Source organism: Tauraco erythrolophus, chromosome Z (genome assembly GCF_009769465.1).
Source record: "Tauraco erythrolophus isolate bTauEry1 chromosome Z, bTauEry1.pri, whole genome shotgun sequence".
Lineage (NCBI taxonomy): Eukaryota > Metazoa > Chordata > Aves > Musophagiformes > Musophagidae > Tauraco > Tauraco erythrolophus.
The window spans coordinates 77,085,250-77,105,596 of NC_141496.1; the positions used below are offsets into that span (position 1 = coordinate 77,085,250).

Consider the following 20,347-nt stretch of genomic DNA (forward strand, 5'->3'; position numbering starts at 1 on the left):
TGGGAGGTAGATCTAGGGGAGCAAAAGAGGGGAGGGGAACGGGGGAGACGTCTAGTGTCATCCAGCTGTTTTAAAAGAAACATTGGAGCCAAGGTGGGTGTCTTGGCCACATAGCAAGTACCAGTTCTGGTTAGAGGGTCTCTCACCTTGTTTCGGCACCAGTCTGATAGGGGCGTCTGATTTCTGGTTAGGGTCTGTGTGTCTGGATTATAATCCGACACTGTATCTGGACAGGAGGTAGTATTGTTGAGAAATGCTAGGGTTGAGGAGGGAGGGGGAGGAGGAGGAATCCTTTAAAATCTATTTGCTTTCAAGAGCTGGTAGATATAAAACTGGCGATCCACTCTGAATTAAAATGTCTTGGGCTTCTCTGGTTTTATCCTTATTTCACACTCACATGCACATGCACGCACGCACACACTCACACACACACACCTTTTATTTTGTTCTGCCTTTGCCACAGTGTATAAAGCCCTATTGAGACATGTAGGCGTGATGTGTAAACCGGATTAGCAGTATGAAAGAAAGACATACAATGAGCCTGAATTGTTTTACTTCCTTTTCATTTCTCACGCCTATATCTCTAATAAATTTGTTGCTCCAGCAGTGGGTCAAAGAGATCGTGTCGCTCAGCTTTTTTTTCTGCAAGACCCGATGGCAGAGATCATGAAAATGAATGCCAAATGGGAGACTTTACCTATACCGTTACACAGACCCCGTGTTGTCCGGACTGGCTCAAAAAATGTTCAGTGTAACTTTCCCCGCTCTATGCACGTTAAAGTCCTGCGAGTGGCAGGGCGTTTTGCCAGGAAAAGAATCTGTTTTGGAGACGACTTATAGAGCTGAAGCCCCTCGCGGGGGGGTGGGGGATGTCCTCCGGGTCTGCTAGGGCTGGGATGTCCTCCAGCTTTTCGGAGGGAGAGGGCTGCTGCTCCCGCCACTGTCCTCCGCAGCTCCCCGGGCGCTCCGGTCCTCCCCCCGGGAGTCCGCTGCTGTGCTGGTGGAGCACAGCAACTTCGGAGGCTCCTCTGGAGGCACATTTCCCCCCAGCCCTCCGCGGAAAGAAAATGCCAGCGCTCCTGGGTTGGTGCTGCAGATCCCTCATTTGCTCCTTTGTGGCGTGCAGAGCAGCTTTCCATTAAAGGAGATCAGGGGTAATTAGCCGCATTATTTTGACAAGTTGGCTCGAGCAGTTCCCTTTCTCCCAGGGCTGAGGAGGGGGAGAGGGCTCACTTCGTGCCGCCGCCTCCTTCCCCAGGCACGGGCGCTGAGCGGAGGCGCTGCCCCGCGGAGCGGCTGCGCGCTGCCGACCCCGGGCTGCAATCCCCGCCTGCCCGGTGGCAAACTGGGCACCATGGGTAGAAATGGAGAGGCTCAGGCTGCTCTGGGAAACCCAGTGAAGGTGCTGCCCTGTGGTCTTATCTGATGTCAAAGCAAGTGTCAGGCGTGTGTGTGGAGCTCGGGGCCAGGGCAGACCTTCGCCCTAGTGCCACGAAAAGGTATGTGAGAGGCAAAGATTGGAAGAAATAGACAAAATCAGGTTATTTTCCCGCAAGTCCTTCTTCTGCCATGGTCAAGTCTCTTGCAGCCCCTACAAAAGGCAGCCAAAGGGGCCGGTGCTTCATTTCTGCATTGTTTCTTTATTAAGGAAATCAGATGCTCCAGCAGTGCAATGCTCTTGGTGCTGTGTCCACAGGCGATGAACAGCCCGGGAAAATGTGCTGAAGTAACATGAGTGGAAATACCTGTTACCCATTGTTAACCTCTATTGGATTTGATCCCTCATCTGGCTGGGGGAAGCTTGAAGCTCCGCGGTATTCGAGGTTATGAGCACACAGATGACCTAAGTAAGAGTCAGAGCATTACAAAATGAAGCCACGACAACCAAAGCCCTGAGATTCCTGTGCGCCAGCCTTGGCTGTCCAGGACTCGGGAGGATCAGGTATAAAAGGTTGCAGACTGCAGCCACTTTAGGCAAGGAGATACCTTCCCAGGCCTTCACCACAAAGCGAGTCCAAGATAAGGGTCCCTGCGAGTTGCTGAAGATGGAAAAAGCCCTTGGTGTGGAGAAGCAGTTGCACACACAGGGCATGCATATCACAGCCAGCAGTGCTTACAAATGTAAATAAGGGCAGATTGATTAGGAAGAACATTATCGCCAGGAATGTAGCACACAGCCATCAGCTATGAGGCAAATTCGGGGCAGCCACTGCTCTGACCACCCAAGTGGAGACTTTTACACTGACACTTCTTCCTTAAGGAAAAAAACAAAACAAAACAAACCCAAAAACAAACAAACAAACAAAAAAACCAACCAGAAACAAGGCCAATTAGATCCCTGCAGTAATTCATCTCTTGTGTATGCTTTTTTTTAAAAAAACAACAACAACAACAAACAAACAAACAAAAGAATCCATCCAGACCACAGGGAGAGCTAGGGGAGATTAAGATAGCGCTTGTTAAATTTGAGTCTTCAGACTGAGTTTTGGAACCAGGAGCGAGGACTGACAGGCACTGGGCTATTGTGTGTGGCCAAGCAGGCAGGAGGCAGGCAGGGCAGCTCTAGGGGCTCGAGGTGGCCGAAGGGACACTCTTCTCCGGTTTTGGAGCCTGCTGGGAAACTGAACCAAAACGCCTCTCCACCCATCCTTTCCTCCTCCATACCCCAGCCCTGCCGCCCCACCAGAGCCGGTGAGGTTGAGCGGGGGCAGGAGCAGTGGCACATCAGTTCCTAGGGAGATGAACGGTCGCTTTCCGAGCGGAAACTTGAATTAGAGGTGGCCGACTGCATCCCAGGTGCGCGTTTAAGCCTCCAACACAAAACAGCCTCCAGCTCCAACCCCTTTAGATTCCCTCCTCTCGTATTTATGCACCTACGTGTGTATGCGCGGCAGCTTGCTGCTCCCAGTAGCTTTCCTGGAGACAGCCCCGCGCGGAGCACGGGGCCGGGCCTCCAGGGAGGCAGGTTTCCCAGTGTGGGAAAAACGGAGGTGGGACGGAGAGGGAAGGAAAAGGGACCCCCTTCCCCCCCCCCCGCCCCCCGCCCCGAGCGGCTGTGGCAAGCCCCTGTCCGTGGATGCCTCCAGGTAGTTACACGAAGCGAGCCACCGCACTGGCGGGGCGGGGCGCAGCCCGCTCCCGCCGGCGGCCCCGGCTCCCGGGGCGCTGCCCGCCCCCGCTGCCGGCGCCGGGGCTGCGCGTCTGGCAGCCCGGCCGTGGCCGCCCCGCCGCTGGCGCACGCCAGCCCCGCCGAGGGGAGGAGGACGCTGGCAGTGCCCAGGCGCTCGCAGGCTTTGCCCACGGCCGCTGCCCCGGGCACACGCGTGGCGGGCTGAAGGGAGAGGTGCGCGGTGCCCGCGGGCTTGGCGGGCGGGACACTGCACCGGGCAGGGGGCTGCCCGGGCTCCCCCACGCACCTCGGGTCCCCACGGTCCTTTTTCTCTACATTTCTTTCCTCCCCCCAATGGAGGCACAGCGGGCGCGCAGCAGCCGCCCTTCTGGGCTACAGCCCCTCCGAAAAACGCCTCCCCGGGCCGGGTGCGGAGCGGCGGGGGCGGGTTTCCCGCTGCCCTCCGCGCCCGTGAGCCGGGCGGTCCGCCGGAGCGCGGAGCCTCCGCGGGGAGCCGCGTTGGGGGCCGGGGGCGCGTAGCCCCGGGGGTGGGGGGAATGCACGCAGCTGTAACGGCAGCGATTAATGGCTGATTCTCAATGAACAGAGACGGGGAGAAGCGGTGCCAAAAAAGTAAACAATCGCGTATAGTTCCAAGAAGTGTTTAGGGCGGCCAGGCAGACTGCGTTTCATGGACTTTTGCACTAAAAACATATTAAAATTGGCTTTCCTCAGGTTTCAGTTAAAGAATGAGCCCTAAGTTGAAACAGGCTAGCTACCGCGCGGCTTTAAATCCCTCAAGTGTTAAGTTTTCATTGTGTTTTTCTAACTGGACGGAGTGGTTTTCCTGCAAGGAACTAAGTCTCCTCTTTAGTTAAAAAAGAAAGAGAGAGGGAGAAAAATCTGGCACTTTCTACCGCAGTATCCACCACCCTGTCATTATTTCTGTAAGCCTGGGAATTCAGCTCGGACCTCCCAGTATTTGTTGCAGCTTGAGGCCAAGGTGCCTCTAAAAGGATTTTCTTTTAAGGGCTTTAGAAATCGTTTAATGCTGCTTTTCCCCCGTTTCTCTCTCTTTTTTAAAAGGTAAAAATATATTTCTGTCTATCGACGGCGAGAAAGTTCCGCACGTGTATTTGTCTGCAAGCATCCCGGACGGGGGAAAAAAAAAAAAAAAAAGGAGAAAACTTTCTTGAAAAGAAAACGAAGAAGAAAGGGGAGGACGGGGCGGGAGGGGGGGGAAGGCATTCCTTAATGGAAGTATTGCATGCAAGGAAGGCTGGATCTCTTTAAGGCTCCCCCTGAAGCTGGAGATGCACACACAAGGGTAGCCGGCCTGGGTGGTCTCTCTACTTTGGTGAGCTGTTGCTAAGCAGCTAATAATAGTCATGTTTGCTGAGTAATTTCTGCCCTCCCCGAGCCAATCGCCTCGCAGAAACCCAAGCCATCTGACAGCCCCGGGGGCGGGCTTTCAGCTCTTTTTTTTTTTTTTTTTTTTTTTCCTCCCTCTCCCTCTCTCGCTCTCTCTCCTCTCATACTCCCCCCCCCCCCCCCCCCTTCCACCCCTCCTCCTCTTTATCCAAATGGAGAGAGTCCTTTTTTTCTTCTTCATCTCATCTCTGGAGCCGAGGGGCTGCAGCTCGGTGCTGCTGCGCACACGCCGGGGGAAAGCGCCAGGCAGCCGGCCGCCCGCCGCCGCGGCGGGGCCGACCGCGGAACCCCGCCGGCCCCGCGGCCCGCGGGAAGCACCCCGGCGCTGAGGCAGGATGGTGCAGCGCGGCGAGGCAGCGCAGCAGCAGCAGCCGCCGCGGCCCGCCGCGCCGCCGCCGCGCCGCCGTCGCTGAGCGCCGCCGCGGACAGCGGCTTCCTGGAGGCAGCGGCGGCCGGAGGAGGCGATTTCAACGGGAGCGGAGGAAAGCGCGGCGGCAGCCGGGGAGGCCCGGGGGTCGCGCCCGCCCGCCCGCCCTCGCCGGGCGCGGGGAGCGGCCGCCTGCAGCTCGGGGTCCGCGCGCGATGTGGCAATGGGAGGCGCGGGGAGCGACTCGGCCGGAGCGGCTGCGGCGGCAGCCGCCGCCCCGCGCCCCGCGTGAGGCGGCCGCGCCGAAGCAGCCCCGGCAGCAGCGGCGGCAGCCCCCGCAGCAGCAGCAGCAGCCCGCGGCCCGCAGCGCCGCCAGCCCCCCGCGGCCCCGCCGCGCCCCCGGGCCCCCGGGCTCCGCCGCGGCGGCGGCAGCGGCAGCTCCTCCGTCCCGCCGGCGGCGGCGGCGGCAACATGGCCTCGGCCGGTAACGCCTCGGAGCCGGAGACCAGCAGCAGTGCGGGCGGCGGCGGCCACCCCGGCCGGGCGGCGAGAAGCGGCGGCGGGAGGCGGCGAAGGACCGGAGGGAATCGGCGCGCCGCCGCGCCCGACCGGGAGTATCTGCAGCGGCCAAGCTACTGCGATGCGGCTTTCGCCTTGGAGCAGATCTCAAAGGTGCATTCAATCTCTCACTCTTTTTTTTTTTTTTTTTTTTTCCCCAGAGATACACGTTAGTGCTAGTGCTGGTTTTCGGCGGGGGAGGAGGGAGGTGGTGTGTTTTCTCGCGGGGGTGGAAGGAGGAGATGGAACAGCCACCAATAAAATGCTGGGAAAAAAGAGAGGGACGTCTGTGACTCTTCAGTGCGGGAGAGAGTGCCCTCCTTCCCGTCCTTCTCAACCGTGCCTGCCCGGGTGCGTGCTTGCGCTGCGGAGCACTGCTCTGCCTAAATTTCCCGAGACAGCCTCCGCTCGCTCCCGGCCTCCTCCCGGCTAGCCCCCGGCCCGCTCTCCCGCTCCCCCTCTCCCCCTCCGCTTCCTTTCCGCCTCTCCTCGTAGCGCCCAGCCACTTCGGCAACACCCGCTCCCGGCCGGGACGAGGGAGAAGGCGGGCGGCCGCTTTCTTGGCAGAAGTTGTGCTTTTGTGAAGTTCTCCGCCGAGCGCCGACACGGCGACTGCCTTCGGAGAGGGGGGTCTCCCAGCAGAGAAATCTTGCAGCGGTTTTCTTCCCCCTGCGCTCGGAGGGGAAGCGAAGGCCGTAAGCAGATTGGCACCTTAACTCTGCCGCGGAGGTCGCACCGGTCCCCGCGGAGCGGCGGCGGTATTCTTGGCGGGGGAGGGCTGGAGGTGCCGGAGCGCCCCGCAAGCCCGGCCCGGCCCGGCCCGCGCGGGGCGGAGGGACGGCTCCGGCCGCCAATCTCCGCCGGCCAAAAAATGTTCAAAGTAAACAAGCTCGAGACGCTGCTTTGCTGCAGGGATGGTTTCGCTTCAGGAAGCGGCTTTCTAGGCTTTGTAAGAAGGGGGAAAGGAGCAGGGGGAAAAAAAAAATCCATGTGGCTGCCCTCTTCCGTTCACAAATATTGTCGTAACTTACAGATGGCTGCTCTACTTCCTAATTCAGATCACACAGCGTCTCCAAACTCTATGGAAATGAATTACTTCTGATCTTACGGCGCTGCTCGCCACGTGGGTCCTGCCTCAGCACCAAACCCCTGCTAGCCGCTGGGAATGGGGGGAACGGCAGCAAACTGCTACTGCCTAGCTTTCGGTCATCACTTACCGCCCCCCCCCTCCCCCCCCCAGCCCTTCAGAGGTCTAAGAAGAACAGGAAAAGGGGGCTTTTTTTTTTCTTTTCTTTCTTGTGGCTGTTGAGGTTCATCGGCAGTGGTTAGTTCTGCCCGGGAGCTGCGGGTCTTGGCAGCGCGGATGCTCTGCAGCCCGAGCTGCGAGCAGCGCCTTGGGCGCCAGAAGAGCGCGGCGGGCAGCATAGGTGAGGGCGCAGAGGTCTCCTGTGGCGGCGTCACCCCAAAGCTGCCTGTCGGTTTGGGGCGAGGATGGCTACCGGCAGGTTCATTTCGGCCTGTTCGCGCGCTGCTCAGCGAGGGCCCTGCTGGAAGGACGCCCGCTCGAGCCGCTCCGCCTTTACGCCCAGGGACACTGCGTGGGAGTGGGCGCCGAGGGCCACGAGCTGTCCTGCTTGTGGGAGCGCCGGGGGGCGCCTCGCCGCCTGCCCCGGGGCGAGGAGGCGCGCGTCGGGCGGCCTGGCGCAGCCCCCCGGCTACTGACCTCTTCTTGCCTTGCAGGGGAAGGCGACGGGACGGAAAGCGCCGCTGTGGCTGCGAGCGAAGTTTCAGAGACTGTTATTTAAACTGGGCTGTTACATTCAGAAAAACTGCGGGAAGTTTTTGGTGGTCGGCCTCCTGATATTTGGGGCTTTCGCTGTAGGATTACGGGCAGCTAATCTCGAAACCAACGTGGAGGAGCTCTGGGTGGAAGGTAAGTCCGGGGGTCCGTCCCTCCCCGCCCGGCCGGCCGGGTACATCAGCCCGAGCGGCGGAGGCCGCCGTGCGTGCGTGAGTACCTTTGTGTACGGGGCACGCCGGGGAAGGGTCGCCGCCGCGGGGGCCGGGCTGCCGGCGGCGGAGCCGGCGCAGCGCGGGGCGGCTGGGCGGGCGGGCGGTTGTCGAGGCGGGAGGCGGGCGGTGGGCCTGGGGCCGGGGCGCGGCGCGTACCACTTCCCCGCCCGCGGGGGGCCGCGGCAGCGGGCCGTGCGCTCCGCGGGGGGAGGCGGGCCAGGCTGCCCCCCGCCACTCCGCGCCTCCGTCCCCGGCCCGTCTTCCCGGGCGGCGGGGCGGCGGGCGACGGGTCTCCGCGGTCTCCGCCGGCGGCGGGAGGCGGCTGCGCGGACGGGAGGCGCCCCTCCGCCATTTTGGGAGTGCGTGCGCCCGCGGCGGGGGGAGGGGGCGGGCGGCGAGGAGCGCGGCGCGGCGGGGCGGGTGTCTGTGTGTGGTCCTGTTTTGGACAGCTTTCAACTGCGGGGGGGAGCGTTAGTCTTCGGGTTAAAAAAAAAAAAAAAAGTGGGGGAGGAAAATTTTAAAAAAGAGGAGGGAGCGGACCGAAAAAACCCAAAAGTCTGCGGAGGCGAGGCCGGGCCGGGCTGGCGGCGGCCGCCGGGCGCGGGGTGGCCGCGGGCAGCGCCCGGGGCGGGGAGCGCCGTCCTCCAGGCGCAGCCCGAAGGCGCCGGCGCCGTAAGGCGGGCTCGCTAACGGAGAGGAGCGGTCCCGGCGGTCTCGGGGTCCGTGTGCCGCCGTTCGAACAGACGCCTCCCTCCGCCCCGGACGACAACGCGGGGGGGGCGGTGTCGCCATCACCCTCCGCGCAGGCCCCCTGTGTCCCCCCAGGAGCGGGGTAGCCGGCCCGGGCGGGCTACCCGGCTCTGAGAGGCACGGCTCCCGGCTGCCGTGGTGTTTTGTTTTGTTTTGTTTCTTAGGGGAAAATATTATTTGCTTAGCATCACGTTCCCCGGTTAGCTGGGTTGACGTGAAAACAGAGTTCCTTGACTGCAGTAGTTACTCTGGGTTTATGTCCAAGTCGCTTGCAGCGGAATTTGGCTTATAAAAGTTAATATGGAGGGCTGCATAAATAATCGTTGCTAAATAGCTCTCTGTATGTGCGTGTGTGGAAAAGCTGGTGCTGAGTGCAAACAAAATTAGGTGGTCCGTCCTGCCCTGTGGGTGAATTAGAGCATATAGGACCAGGTTCCATCCTTGCAGATGACAGCCATATTAGGCTCAGGGTGAGGTTCACAGGTCGTTTAGTGAGGATTGTTTTTTCGGTTTTGGAAAATGATGTGTTACCGACTAAACTTTTTTTGGTCCGTGTCCAAAGGAGCCCAAAATATGATATCTGCTGCCAGCAGCCCCGAGAAACAGAGCAGGCATTGCAGGATCCCATCCATAGGCAAAGATGCACATTCAGAGTTTGTGCTGGTCGCTAGGTCCTGTGTACCTTAAATACTAAAGAAAACGATTTGTGAACATACTTTTTTTTCCTCCACTCTTTTTTTTAAGTCCTGGTGAGGTTGTTCTGGCAAAGTTTCTTTTGTCAATTTCTGCTCGCATGTGTTTTGTCTCTGCTTTTCTTTAAGTGTTTGGTTGCTGTTCTATCCAGCACCTTTTCCTGACACTTACCACCCTGATACTACTGGGGGTTTATTTCGAAGAGTGATCCCATCTCACTAATGCCACCTGCTTTTTGGAACAATGTAACACCAAGAAACTACTTGCTGATGGTACCCGTGTGACTGGCCCAGCAGTAACAATGCCATTCTCAAGGATAAAATAGGATTGCAAAAGAGCCACTTGGTTCAGTTGCTGCGCCGACCTTTTCTCATGCCTTTATTGCTTCATGGAGGGGCAAAAGTCCTGGTATAAAATCTAATTGAAATTGATCTCTGAGGTTTTTACGGCCAAGATAAATTCATAATGCAGCTGGGTGTACAGAGTTGACCTATGTAATGTCACATCTATTCAAATTAGTTTTCATGTCAGAATTAAATAATGTAAAAAAAGTATTAAAACTCTCTAGAGTTTTAGAAACCTTTGCGTTTCTAGATTGAAAAAAAAGGCTAGCTGATTAAGATGAAATTAAATATTATGGATTTAGTTTAACTTCTAATCTTCCAGTTCTAGAACTATGTGACCATTTACACAAAAGGGCTTGCTAAAATGTGCTTTCTTGGTCAAGACTCTGTAGATGTTCCATTCGTGAAGGAGGGTGTTATACAAATAAACCTAACAAATAGCAAGCACTTATTTTTGTTGCTAAACAACAGCTGGAAGTACAGATTGAGAATTTGAGGTGGAATAGGTATAGAAAGACATAGCGCAGAAAGTACTGTTCTTCCTATGCAGAAGTAGAAAGCAGTGACCAAACTCATTTTTCTGTGCTTGTATGCGCCTGGTCCTAACAAACAGCTTTAAAGTACGCTCCATGGTGGTTATTATACTAAGAGACCCTTCAGATCAAGGTTTCTTGTAGTAGAAGCTGTGGCTGAATTGCCCTGTTCAGTAAAATAGCTGTCTTATTTTTGCCTTTACCTTTTGTTTACCGAGAGCTTGAATGAACTGGGCAATGTTGGCCAAATATGGTCAACCTCTTGAAATATATTCAAGTAACAGCTTTGATTTGCTACTGAAGCTCTTTACAGTTACTACTGCTGAATAAATTGGCAGTATATGTAAAGAGACTGATTTTGTATGGTGTATTTCTGAATACCATGGAGCATGGAACATAATACAGCACTGAAGTTTGCTGGAAGTGAACAATTGCTTTAAAACCGTAACACAATTAATTAAAAATGGGGAAATGAAGTTTGAATGAGTTTTAAGACCATGCACATTCCAAGATAAATGATTAGTCGTCTGAGCCTGAAGCTATTATGGCTGAAATGTTTACATAAGAAGTTTAGAAACCCACCTGGTAGGCAAACTTTCAAAGAGAGAAAAAGAAAAACAGATCTCCAAAACATCATTCTTTCAGTTTTCCCGTAGTAGTCTTCCTCCATCAGAATTTGTGCCAGCACTCTTGGCCTTCTCTGAGCCTCCTGATACCAAAGTGGCTTTCCTCTCAGCTTGTTTCTTGGCACTACATGTTGTAGAGAAGCTTTTTTTTTTTTTTTTTTTTTTTTTTTCTTTTTAAACACAGTTCTCCTCTGGCTGCTGTTCAGAGCACTTCAGTTATTACTGTGTGTCCCACAGTGTGCTCTCAATCCATCCTGCTGTCTCGTAGTCTGCCTTTCTGACATCTTTGACTGGGACACATACCTGTTTCCCCTCAGCCCATCAGCAGGTCTGTCGTCCACGTGTGCATACCTTGCTACTGCATACAGGAGGATGCCTGTTTTAGTTACTTCGGCAAACAAATTCTAGACTGTCATTTTAATGGCTATTCTGTTACCCACAGCCGTTGAGCTTTAGTCGAACTGCTGTATGTGGGTGTCCATGCGTACTGGAGTTGTGGAGACTGTTTAGCATCTTTATACATCCTACGCCCTTGAGAGAACAAAAAGGACTTTGCATTGATTTCCTCTGTGGCTGAATTTTGTTGGACACAGATGTACTTTTTGAAACATCCATTCATAAGTAGAAAATACTGTGGATGGAAAAGAAATCATGCCCGTAGCTGCTTATGTTTTTTGCTACCACTCTGATAGATGCTCTTAAGACCCTGTGTGTGAACAGGAGTCACACATATAAATTCACAGCCTCTGCTTCTGAAAGAAGGTAGTTTTGTGGTTCCAGAGATGGTTCTGTTAAGTGGAGCTTGAAATTTGGCTACTGCAGTGCCTTCAGTGGCGTTAATTGGAGCAGCTCCTAGGGGCAGAGATGATCTAATCTTGTTCCTTGATAATTAATTTCACATCACCATTATTTTGGGATTTATTGCCCTTCACTTTCTTCACTACTTTTTCTTCTTTAAGAGACTGAAGATGATGGTATTCTCGCCTTCCTTCCTTCCTTGCTTTCTGCGCTTTTTGCATTAACTGTAGGTCAGTCGAACCTTTCTCTCTTTAAGTAGCCCTCTTCACAAAGCTAACCAAGCTCTGACATGCAGAGCCCCTTCTTCAAGCCAGCTTGAAGGAAAAGGGTGGGTGATACAGGTAGGGATAGGATATCCTGCGGGGAAAACAAAATGCCTCAGTAGCCACGTAGTTCAGCTTTGGTACTTGGAACCAAGTGAATGTGTTCTAATTGGAAGTGAATTCGAACTGAGCGCGTGCAGCAGAAACAGTTTGTAAGTGAAGATTCGACCCATGTGTAGTATTGTTTCCTTTCATGCCAAAGGGGCGAAAATCGAGTTACTCTACTGTAGTATTTAGGGCTGACCCGTCTTAAAATACGTCGGTCTACCCATGCAACGTAAGAATGAGGTGAAAACGAGGGAAGCGTATGAGTGATGCGGGAACCAGTATTATTTCTGTAGATTCTCAGTTTGCTTAACGGAGCAAGAGCAAGTGCAGGTGGAGAAGAAAGTTAAGTTCTGCCCAAGGCATCAGTTAATTTTACACTAGTGTTCTTTGCAGAAACAAATAAGAGTAGTAACAGTAACAAATAAGGAACAGATCTGTGTGAATTTGTTGTTTCAAGGAGACAAATTTATGTGAGTGGCCTGGAATAATGTTTGATTGGAGTACATTTAGCAGGAATTGACCCAGTTGGGTATAATTCAGTTCTCCCACAGACATGCACGTTTGTGCGCAGCGGTGGAGTGGTACTGTTCTAGATATGCTTGTGCCTGCATTGCCACATCGACGCAGTAGATAGCAGAATTGCAATTAACCGGGTTACTCTGCTCGCGACTGAGGTGTGGTGTTGGTAGGCTATGTGACAGTCTGGGGGTTGTGTCTGATGACATCACCAAATCTATTAGTTTCATACGGATCAGGTGACATAAGAGCTTACTTTGAGTACTTGTGCTGTGTTGTGTCCCTCAGAGGGTATTGAAAGTTCATTGAAAGGTGTTTATCTGGAAAATTTCCAATTCCATTGTTGTGTTTGAATTAAGTATAATTATTTATTATTCTCAAATGGGGAAGTGGCAGTGATGTTTCCATGTGATGACTGAAGGATGGGCATCTGGGCAACATGCTCTTTTTAGTGTTTCCTGGTCAAAATGGAATAGTATTTCAGTCCATGCTTCTGTTTTGAAAAATAACATCAAACTCTAATGTTTAAGCTTTATATGATGTTTGTGGTTAAAAACATCAGGACAGCGGGAGTCACATTCTTGTGAAGATGAAATCTTTCTGTTTCCCTATGTTGAAAGTTGTTAAGGTGTTTGAAAGTTTTAGTTATATGGATGTTTGATTGTCATCTTTCAAGGGCCTGCTATTAAATTCAAAAGAACTGGGGGTCTCTGTAAAGTTCCATCTTGACAGGTGTCCACATCACTGCTCAGAGTTGGTGCTCCTTGGTGAAAAGCACATACATCAAAAAAAACCCAAAACCAACCAGCTTCAGCATTTGAAATTCCTCTTTCATCTGTAAGAGTTTTAATGAAGGTATTGCATGTGACCATCCTGCGGTCCTTGAGAAGGTAAAGGGTGAAATTCTGAACTCAGTGAATATAGTGGCAGAACATGGAATGACTTTAGTGTACCCAGGCCCACGTGCAAAGCCACAGCAGGCTGTGTGCCTCCATTCTGCCTCCTCTGGGCAGGGCAAGAGGGGCATCTCCTCCTGTAGCACTGGCACCCTCCTAAGCTGTAAGTGCATGGTTGCACGATTCCTTCTGCCTTGCAGACCTAAGAGGCGTTTAATTTACTCAAGGCTGCATAAGATTAATCTTCGTTATTATTGCCATACTTAACACACTGTCACGAATGTCCATGCCAGCAGGCACCCTACAGATCCTTGTTTGGAAGGTTCTGCTTCTTTTTCTGTTGAGACGTGTATTTAAACAGGGCAGTGCCTTGGCTGCACCATTCCCTTCTTCCTCTCTTCTGAGCTTTGAGTGTCATCTGGCACCCTGGGGAGAAGGTAGGTGAGCAGAAGGGCTAGCTCAGCTGTAGGGCTGGCTGCTGCTGGAGTTGTGATGCTATGTAGAGGTGGTGGTGAGTGGTTTGAGGTCTACTACCAGCTCCTGTTACCTGCTAAGTGGACTGTCTTTATTTTTTTTTTTTTTCTGTAGAGAACAGGCCTTCCTTTCTCATTATTCCTTAGCAGACACTGAGTTCAGACAAGAATGAACTCTTAAAAGCCATGGGTACTCAAACTCACTTCCAACAGAGAATGCATTAAGGAAAACTCTAGCTCCTCACCCTGACTTCATCCATTTTCATGATTTATTTTTAACTTGGGAAGAGATGGTCCAAGCCCTGTTATTAAATAGTATTTGTGGTAGTTCCCCAGAAAGTAGTAATACTACATAGTATATGCATGTAACAGTTCTTGACCGCTCAACAAATTTAAAGGCTGTTACATGCAAGTGAATGTTTCAGTTACATGTAACTGTTAGGAGGCTCCAAAATATGACAGCTTCCAGATGTATGAACCGACTGATCCCTTTGTTTAGATTATGCACCACAGCTGATGCCTAGATTAGTGCTGGCTGGACAAAGCTATGGGAGATTTGTCTGGTTTCCACAATGCCATGTTTATATTTCATTTGGATTTCTCCTTCAAAGCTGACCTCCCTATGACCTGTTGGAGCTGTGTCCACTAGGATGCTAGTTTTAATGTGTCTGCAACTGGTTTCCTTTTGGTGTCTAATGGAACATGTTCTCATTTTGACACTCATGGACTTTTATGTACAGTCCTTTTAACAGTGAATTACTCGCTTCAGCCCATGAACACTCAGGTAAAGCTGTGCTTGTCAAGTTTTCTGCCCCACAGCTAGCTTTTTAAGAATGTTCTGATTGGTTAAAACAGTGTTTTGGTTATAGACCTTGTGGGGCTGTTCCTTGTCAGGCATTTTCTGCTGTATATAGAATGAAGTTCAGTCTTCCAGGCTTTGCACAGTGCTTTTTCTCTCTGCAGATGATGGTGTAGATACGCATGGTTTTAGCTGCTCTTCTTGAAGTTCAGCAGGAGCTGGAGTGCAGAATTTAATTTTTCTTTGTGTCTGCTGTACAGTTAGATGTATTTTGTCAGTCATTCTTATTTGTTTTTGGTACGCCTTTGGTTCATTTCATTTCTCTAATATCTCCTGCCTGGTACTGTGCAGGAGGTCTTTCCCTGTTTGTGTTGGTGAGTTACTCTACCTGGAGAAAACCTGAAGAAATCAGTAAAACTTCTTACGGGGCAAGTGACAGATCTACAGTAAGACATGTAGTCACCTGTCAGAGTTCAGAAAGATAAAGATAACACTACTTGCATTATTACTTCCAGAAGCTGTATGTCTTTCTGCTGTTGATGCTCTACTGGGGCAGCAGATCCCCAAGATGGTGCCTCATGGCAGAAAACTCAGCACTTTATAAAGTATGGTTTGTGGACTGCAAAAACATGCTATCTTATAATGGACACTTTATTTCTGTGCCCATGAATCACGGAGAACAGGAAATTTTGCTCATGTTTTAAATGATCTGTGCTATTTTGTTATCCACGTGCGGTGTGCTAAATGTGACAGATGAATATCGGATACAATAAGCTGTGTTCGTCCTTGCTGTTAATTGAATGACTTTGACTTGGAATAATTTTTCATTGTACATGGCACTAGAAATAGATTGAGTGGAGTTGCAAGGAGTACTTTGAATTCAGGATTCAAAAATAAAATCTATTTTCTTGATTTGTTTTTTGCTGTGTAAGCTTAGTTTAATACCTGTAAATACAGTTTACTCAGTATTGTGTTTTCTCTGTTATTTTCATTCAGCATCACCTCAGTTGCTGTAAACATCCAAATTTGGAGAAGTAGCAGTTTCGTGAGGTACAATTAGGGAAACCGCTGACCATATAGACGTTTTGATGTATGGAGAATTTTAATTTTGGTTTTTAGAATGAATGTCTTGGCTTTAACTTCTGCTTCGTTTTGGAAAACTTAGTTATTTCAGTGCTTGAACAAAATATATAAGAGGTAAGGGAATGAGCAGAACCATAACCTGACTCTTTCTGCAAAGGTGCTGCTCCTTTAGAGAATTGTACTGAACTTAATTCCAGCTTCAAATATACAAGTAATCATTGTATATTTGAAACATCTGTATTCTGCTCACGTGCAGGAAAAACTGATATTTTTGAGGCACATGTGTGGTGTTGTACACCCACATACCTGAAGGTGAAACTGAGCTGTTAAACTGTAATACAGTCTTCGTTTACTAACAATGAGATAAATTAAGAGAAACAGCCTTGTCTTGTTTACCAGTCTGATGGATTTCTGCTTTTCAGTCAGTAACCAAAAGCTAAGTGCAGCAAACTAGAAATGAGCACTGTTAAGTCAAGTTGTATGATTTTTTTCCGCCCTTAAATCATTGCTTAAGGGCTTCTGGCCCCTAGCTCAGGAATCCTGCCCAAAAATGCCAGATGTATTACACAGTCAAGTATTGCAATGTAAATAGTGCTCTGTGCCATGAGAGCAGGGTGGTCCATCTCCTAGTTAAAAAAAAAAATATAGAAGAAAAAGGAAAAATCCACACGCTCTGAAATGAGCACAGTAGTTGTAGTGTTATTTGTGTTTTTGGCTGCACAACCAGTATTTTGGATCCGAAAGAACACAGATAAATTAGTGCTTTGGACTGGCAGATAATAATAACTGAAACAGATGCTAGAAAGCAAGATGTGTCTTGGCTGAGGCTGCTTAATTTAGTCAAACAGTCATGTAAGAAGGAAAATACTAAAGTAAAGGCCGTTGCTGACAGGCAAAACCTGTTACTTCACCTCATTGTGAACAGCAGTCTCGTGCACATGGAAGCAGAGTGCACAAAGGATGGGAAGTAGGGAAAGCAGAGGCATAGGATTCTTCTCGACCTCATGCTGTGTAATGAAAGGAGTGGGTGTGTTACTGCACCTTCTGATTATAAACGTTGATGAGCTGTTCTTGTTTTTAATTAAATACTCTTTGCTGTATATTAACAGTGACTTACCTTCCTGTGTGCTTATCATCTTCAGATGCGGTGGTGGGTATAGGAGGCTTATTTGCACATTTTTCCATTTTGCGTGTGAACATGTCATTTCAAAACATTTAAAACTAGTTGAAAGGAGATGCCACAAACCTGACCTGAAAGGAAATTGCCAAGGGTGATGCAGTAATCAGATTTACGTTTGGGTTATCTGGCAAATCTGTGAATTGCCATAGCTTCCTTGGGTGTGTGCAGAGGGGAAGGGGGTTATAGGAACTTATTTGTATGTGATAAACTGCGTTTAAATAGCTGCAGGAATGTAATCCCAGTGCAGATCTCGGTGTAATCTCCTCAGTGAGATACCCGGAAGAAAAATAACCTTTAGGAACTCATTTAAACCTCTGCCTTCCTGCTGATACTATGATACCATTAAAAAAAAAAACCCTATCCATTACAACTTTAGATTTTTCTTCCTAAATTACCTTTTCTGTAATGGTAAAAAAAGTATACAGGTACTTAAAGGTGACACTTTCTTTCACTAGTTTTCCTGGTGAGTTTTCCTGTCCAGTTATCTTATTTGTCCTTCGACATGGGCCTGATTCTGATTTAATTTACACCAGTCTTACTTTAGTGACTTCTTGAGGGGTTTGCGGTACTCAGAAAAGAAGCCCTTGCTGTTTAGAAGCTGATGCTGTTGAAGTGGTGGATAATAGAAAATGATATTCCAGTGTGAATTATTAAGATCAAGAAACAAAACTAAAACATGTTTAATATGACTTCCAACTGTAGATAAAAGCTAGCAACTTGAGAGAATTGTGATCAGGCGTAAACATCTATTAACTGCTCTTTCTAGAGATTTGGGGAAATAGGATGACCTTTTTTATTCTTTTTTTCTTTTTTTTTTCCTCCTTTTTTTTTTTTAATAGGCTACAGTTTCACATGGCTTGCAAAAGAAATCTTTCTCCCTTTTTGTTTCCCACACCAATTGATTTATCATTTTGCTTGCAAGCAGACTTAGAATGTTAGGGCAGGAACACACTCACTTTTTTCTCGTAACTTTTTTGTTGCGGACCGAAACCAGTTGACTTGAATAAATTTTTCTGTGGTCTGAATGAAGCCAGCAACGTGGAAAAATCTTGCCATTCAGAGCCGTCTGAATGTACATTTCAGCCACACAGTAAGCTGTATTGGTAGGCAGTGGACTGCTAAATACAACCATTTTTCGCAGCAGAGAGTTAGACAGGTGATTAGCATAATTAGCACAGAGTAGGCTATACATATGGTAATGTTAAGTGTGTAAATGCCAGCTGCGGTGTAAAATTTATGTCAGGGGTCGACAGGGCTGTGCGAAAGTATTGTGTTACAGCTGCAGGTCAAAGCCTCCATTGCTTTACCCCCTTTTCTCTTGTTGGTGAATGCACTAAACAGAAGAGAAAGACGGACAGAAATATAACAGATAAGGCTTTGATGGAACAGCCTGGTTCTGTGCAAGAGGGACTGCTCTTAAAAAAAATAACCCCCTAAAAGAAAAAAACCCAAACCCCCAAAAAACTACACGCACACATGCAAAACAAAAGTCCCCCTCTCACTATAGATTTTATTTTTCATCGTGCCGGCTACAAAAGCATTGCTGTCTTTGAGCAATGTCATTATGATGGGGTGAGGGAAATCTTGGGGGGTGGTGGGGGGGGGGTTGGTAATTATGCTTTAAGGAGCAAAAACAAACAAAAAACTTCAGTTCACCTTTTTCTTTCTGCGTTCCAGCCTACTTTTTTTTTTTTTTTTTTAATGTCTCTGTTACTTACTGCACTTGGGGGCTAAGAATTAAATAGTCTTGAAGGTGACAGCGTTATATGTAGTAAAATCTCAACAGCACAATAATCTTGGAGCTGCATGACTGGTTTTAGACTAAGTGCCAGAAGTTCCTCTGTGGTTTTGTGTGTGGGTTACTACATTTATTCCCCAGGTGCCTCCCACCTCCTAAACCACTAAATTCTTTATAAATTAAAAATGACTAATACAGGTTTCTTGTTTTAAAGCAGCCCTGCAGCATTGAAGGGTACACATCTTTCCGAACAGCTGATGGGGGAAATCTGTAAATCTCTTTGTTTCCGTAAACTGTTCATTCATATATTTCACTTGCAATTTTTTGTCCCCACCCCCCCTTTTTGTACTTTTTTTTTTTGTAGTCGGCTATAAGGAGTGGTGGTGTTGACAGAATATAGTTCACACCACACTGACCTTGTGATGAAACTTCCTCGCGGCTGCAGGGGGTCCTTATGAATCAGCCCCTAATCCAGCTAATCCCGCTCGCAACAAAATCATGAAAGTGGCTCCCAGCGATGTGCGTTTCCCTGCACAGATGCAGCGGGAAGGAGCAGTGTTGGAAATGCTTTGGCGCGACTGCTCCTTCCCGGCCCCGAGGAATGGGAAGTAGAAACCGAAGGCTGTGTCGTGGGGTGTGTTTGGTCATTTGTTTTATGTTTCTTTCCCAGTCCTTTCCGCTTCAGAGTAAACTTGGCCATATGGTCACGCTCTCGGAGTATCTGACGGGAATCTCTGATTGCATCCTGCACAAAACGAAGCGCGCTCTTCACTGCTCGGTGTGAATAGCGAGCAAACTATGAAAAATGGGCCTCCTGACAGATGCAGCACTGTCTTGGGAGCTGGTGGCCAGTAAGAAATATCGAGGTGGGGGGAGCTGTGACAGGCAGCAGGTTCGGTGCTGGGGGGAGTGCTGACCTGACCTGATTGTGTCCAACAGTGAGAGCAGTTCTGCTTCACTGCAAAGCCATTCAGAAGGAGGCTGCTTAGGCAACAACAGATGGTACAGCAAGCAGCTGGTAGGGAATACTTGAAAGAAACTGTACCCTGTTTCATCACATGTTCATTCCTTTCATTTTTCTATATGTTAGTTTTGCCCTCTCCTAAAAGCACTATGTAGGAAACGACGTCCCCTAAAAGGTTCTGGATGAAGAATTTTTTCGTTGTTGTTTGCTGCTCCTTTAAAAAAATTGCAGTCAAATTTTTGTGCTACTCCATATACAGATGAAATTTGTGCAGTCCCAGGAGTGCACATGAAAAGACTTAAAAATGCTGCTTTTAACCACACAGGAAAACAATTACATATTTGAGGAAAGGGCACTGAGAGGTTAAATGAAAAGTTGGGCCTAGAGGAAAGCTGACTGCTGTGGAACAACACAGCAAATTGTTTTTAGCATGTTACCCAGCAGAAGCTCTTATTCAAGTTAAACTAACTTAAAACAATTATATTCAGCTGCTTTGAAATCCTTAGGTTTAGACCTTGAAGCCCCTTACATACCCTTCTCAGCAGAACTCCTGGAAACTTGGACACTTTCACGTACTTTTGAGGATTTGGGCTTGTTACGAAATGTGCTCAAATGTTTTCTTAAATTACTGAAAAATAAAAATTCAGCTTTGCTCCTCAGTAGGTGTAAACTGTTACATGACCATAAACGGTTGGAGAGTTGTGACAGTCTACCTATCCTCACTGTAGGCCATCTCCCTTATTTCTAGGAGAAAGCGGAGTCTAGAGCCCTTTAGTCCTTTGCTACTTCGGCCAGAAAATTCAATAGTTGGGCTTCTTCTCCAAAAGCTGTGGCTTAGCTCTGGCCTGAACGGACCATGTCTTTGGAAGAAAGGATAGTTCACTCTCTATCCCCATTCATTCCTCAGTCTCTTTGTTGGGATGGTCAACAAGGATGCCAATTGTGACGGTGGTTTTCTATAATACGGACACCTGCCCACTAGGAAATGGACGGAGACCACCAACTCATTTCACATAAGCTAGCAAACAGCTGTCAGATGGTAAACAACTTGTGGTCACTATTGTTCCGGGCTGGATTAGATCCAGTGACCCAGAGGTGAACAGCT

At 49.4% G+C, this 20,347-nt stretch overlaps 1 protein-coding gene across 1 annotated transcript in view; it reads left to right on the forward strand.

Moving 5' to 3' along the window:
- Nucleotides 1-5,378: 5,378 nt before the first annotated feature.
- PTCH1 (patched 1) overlaps nucleotides 5,379-20,347 on the forward strand; it is a 65,631-nt gene continuing 50,662 nt past the window's right edge. The window contains exons 1-2 of the mRNA XM_086628999.1: nucleotides 5,379-5,579; nucleotides 7,206-7,398. Coding sequence (XP_086485125.1) covers nucleotides 5,379-5,579; nucleotides 7,206-7,398 — 394 coding nt within the window. The remainder of the gene's footprint in view (nucleotides 5,580-7,205; nucleotides 7,399-20,347) is intronic.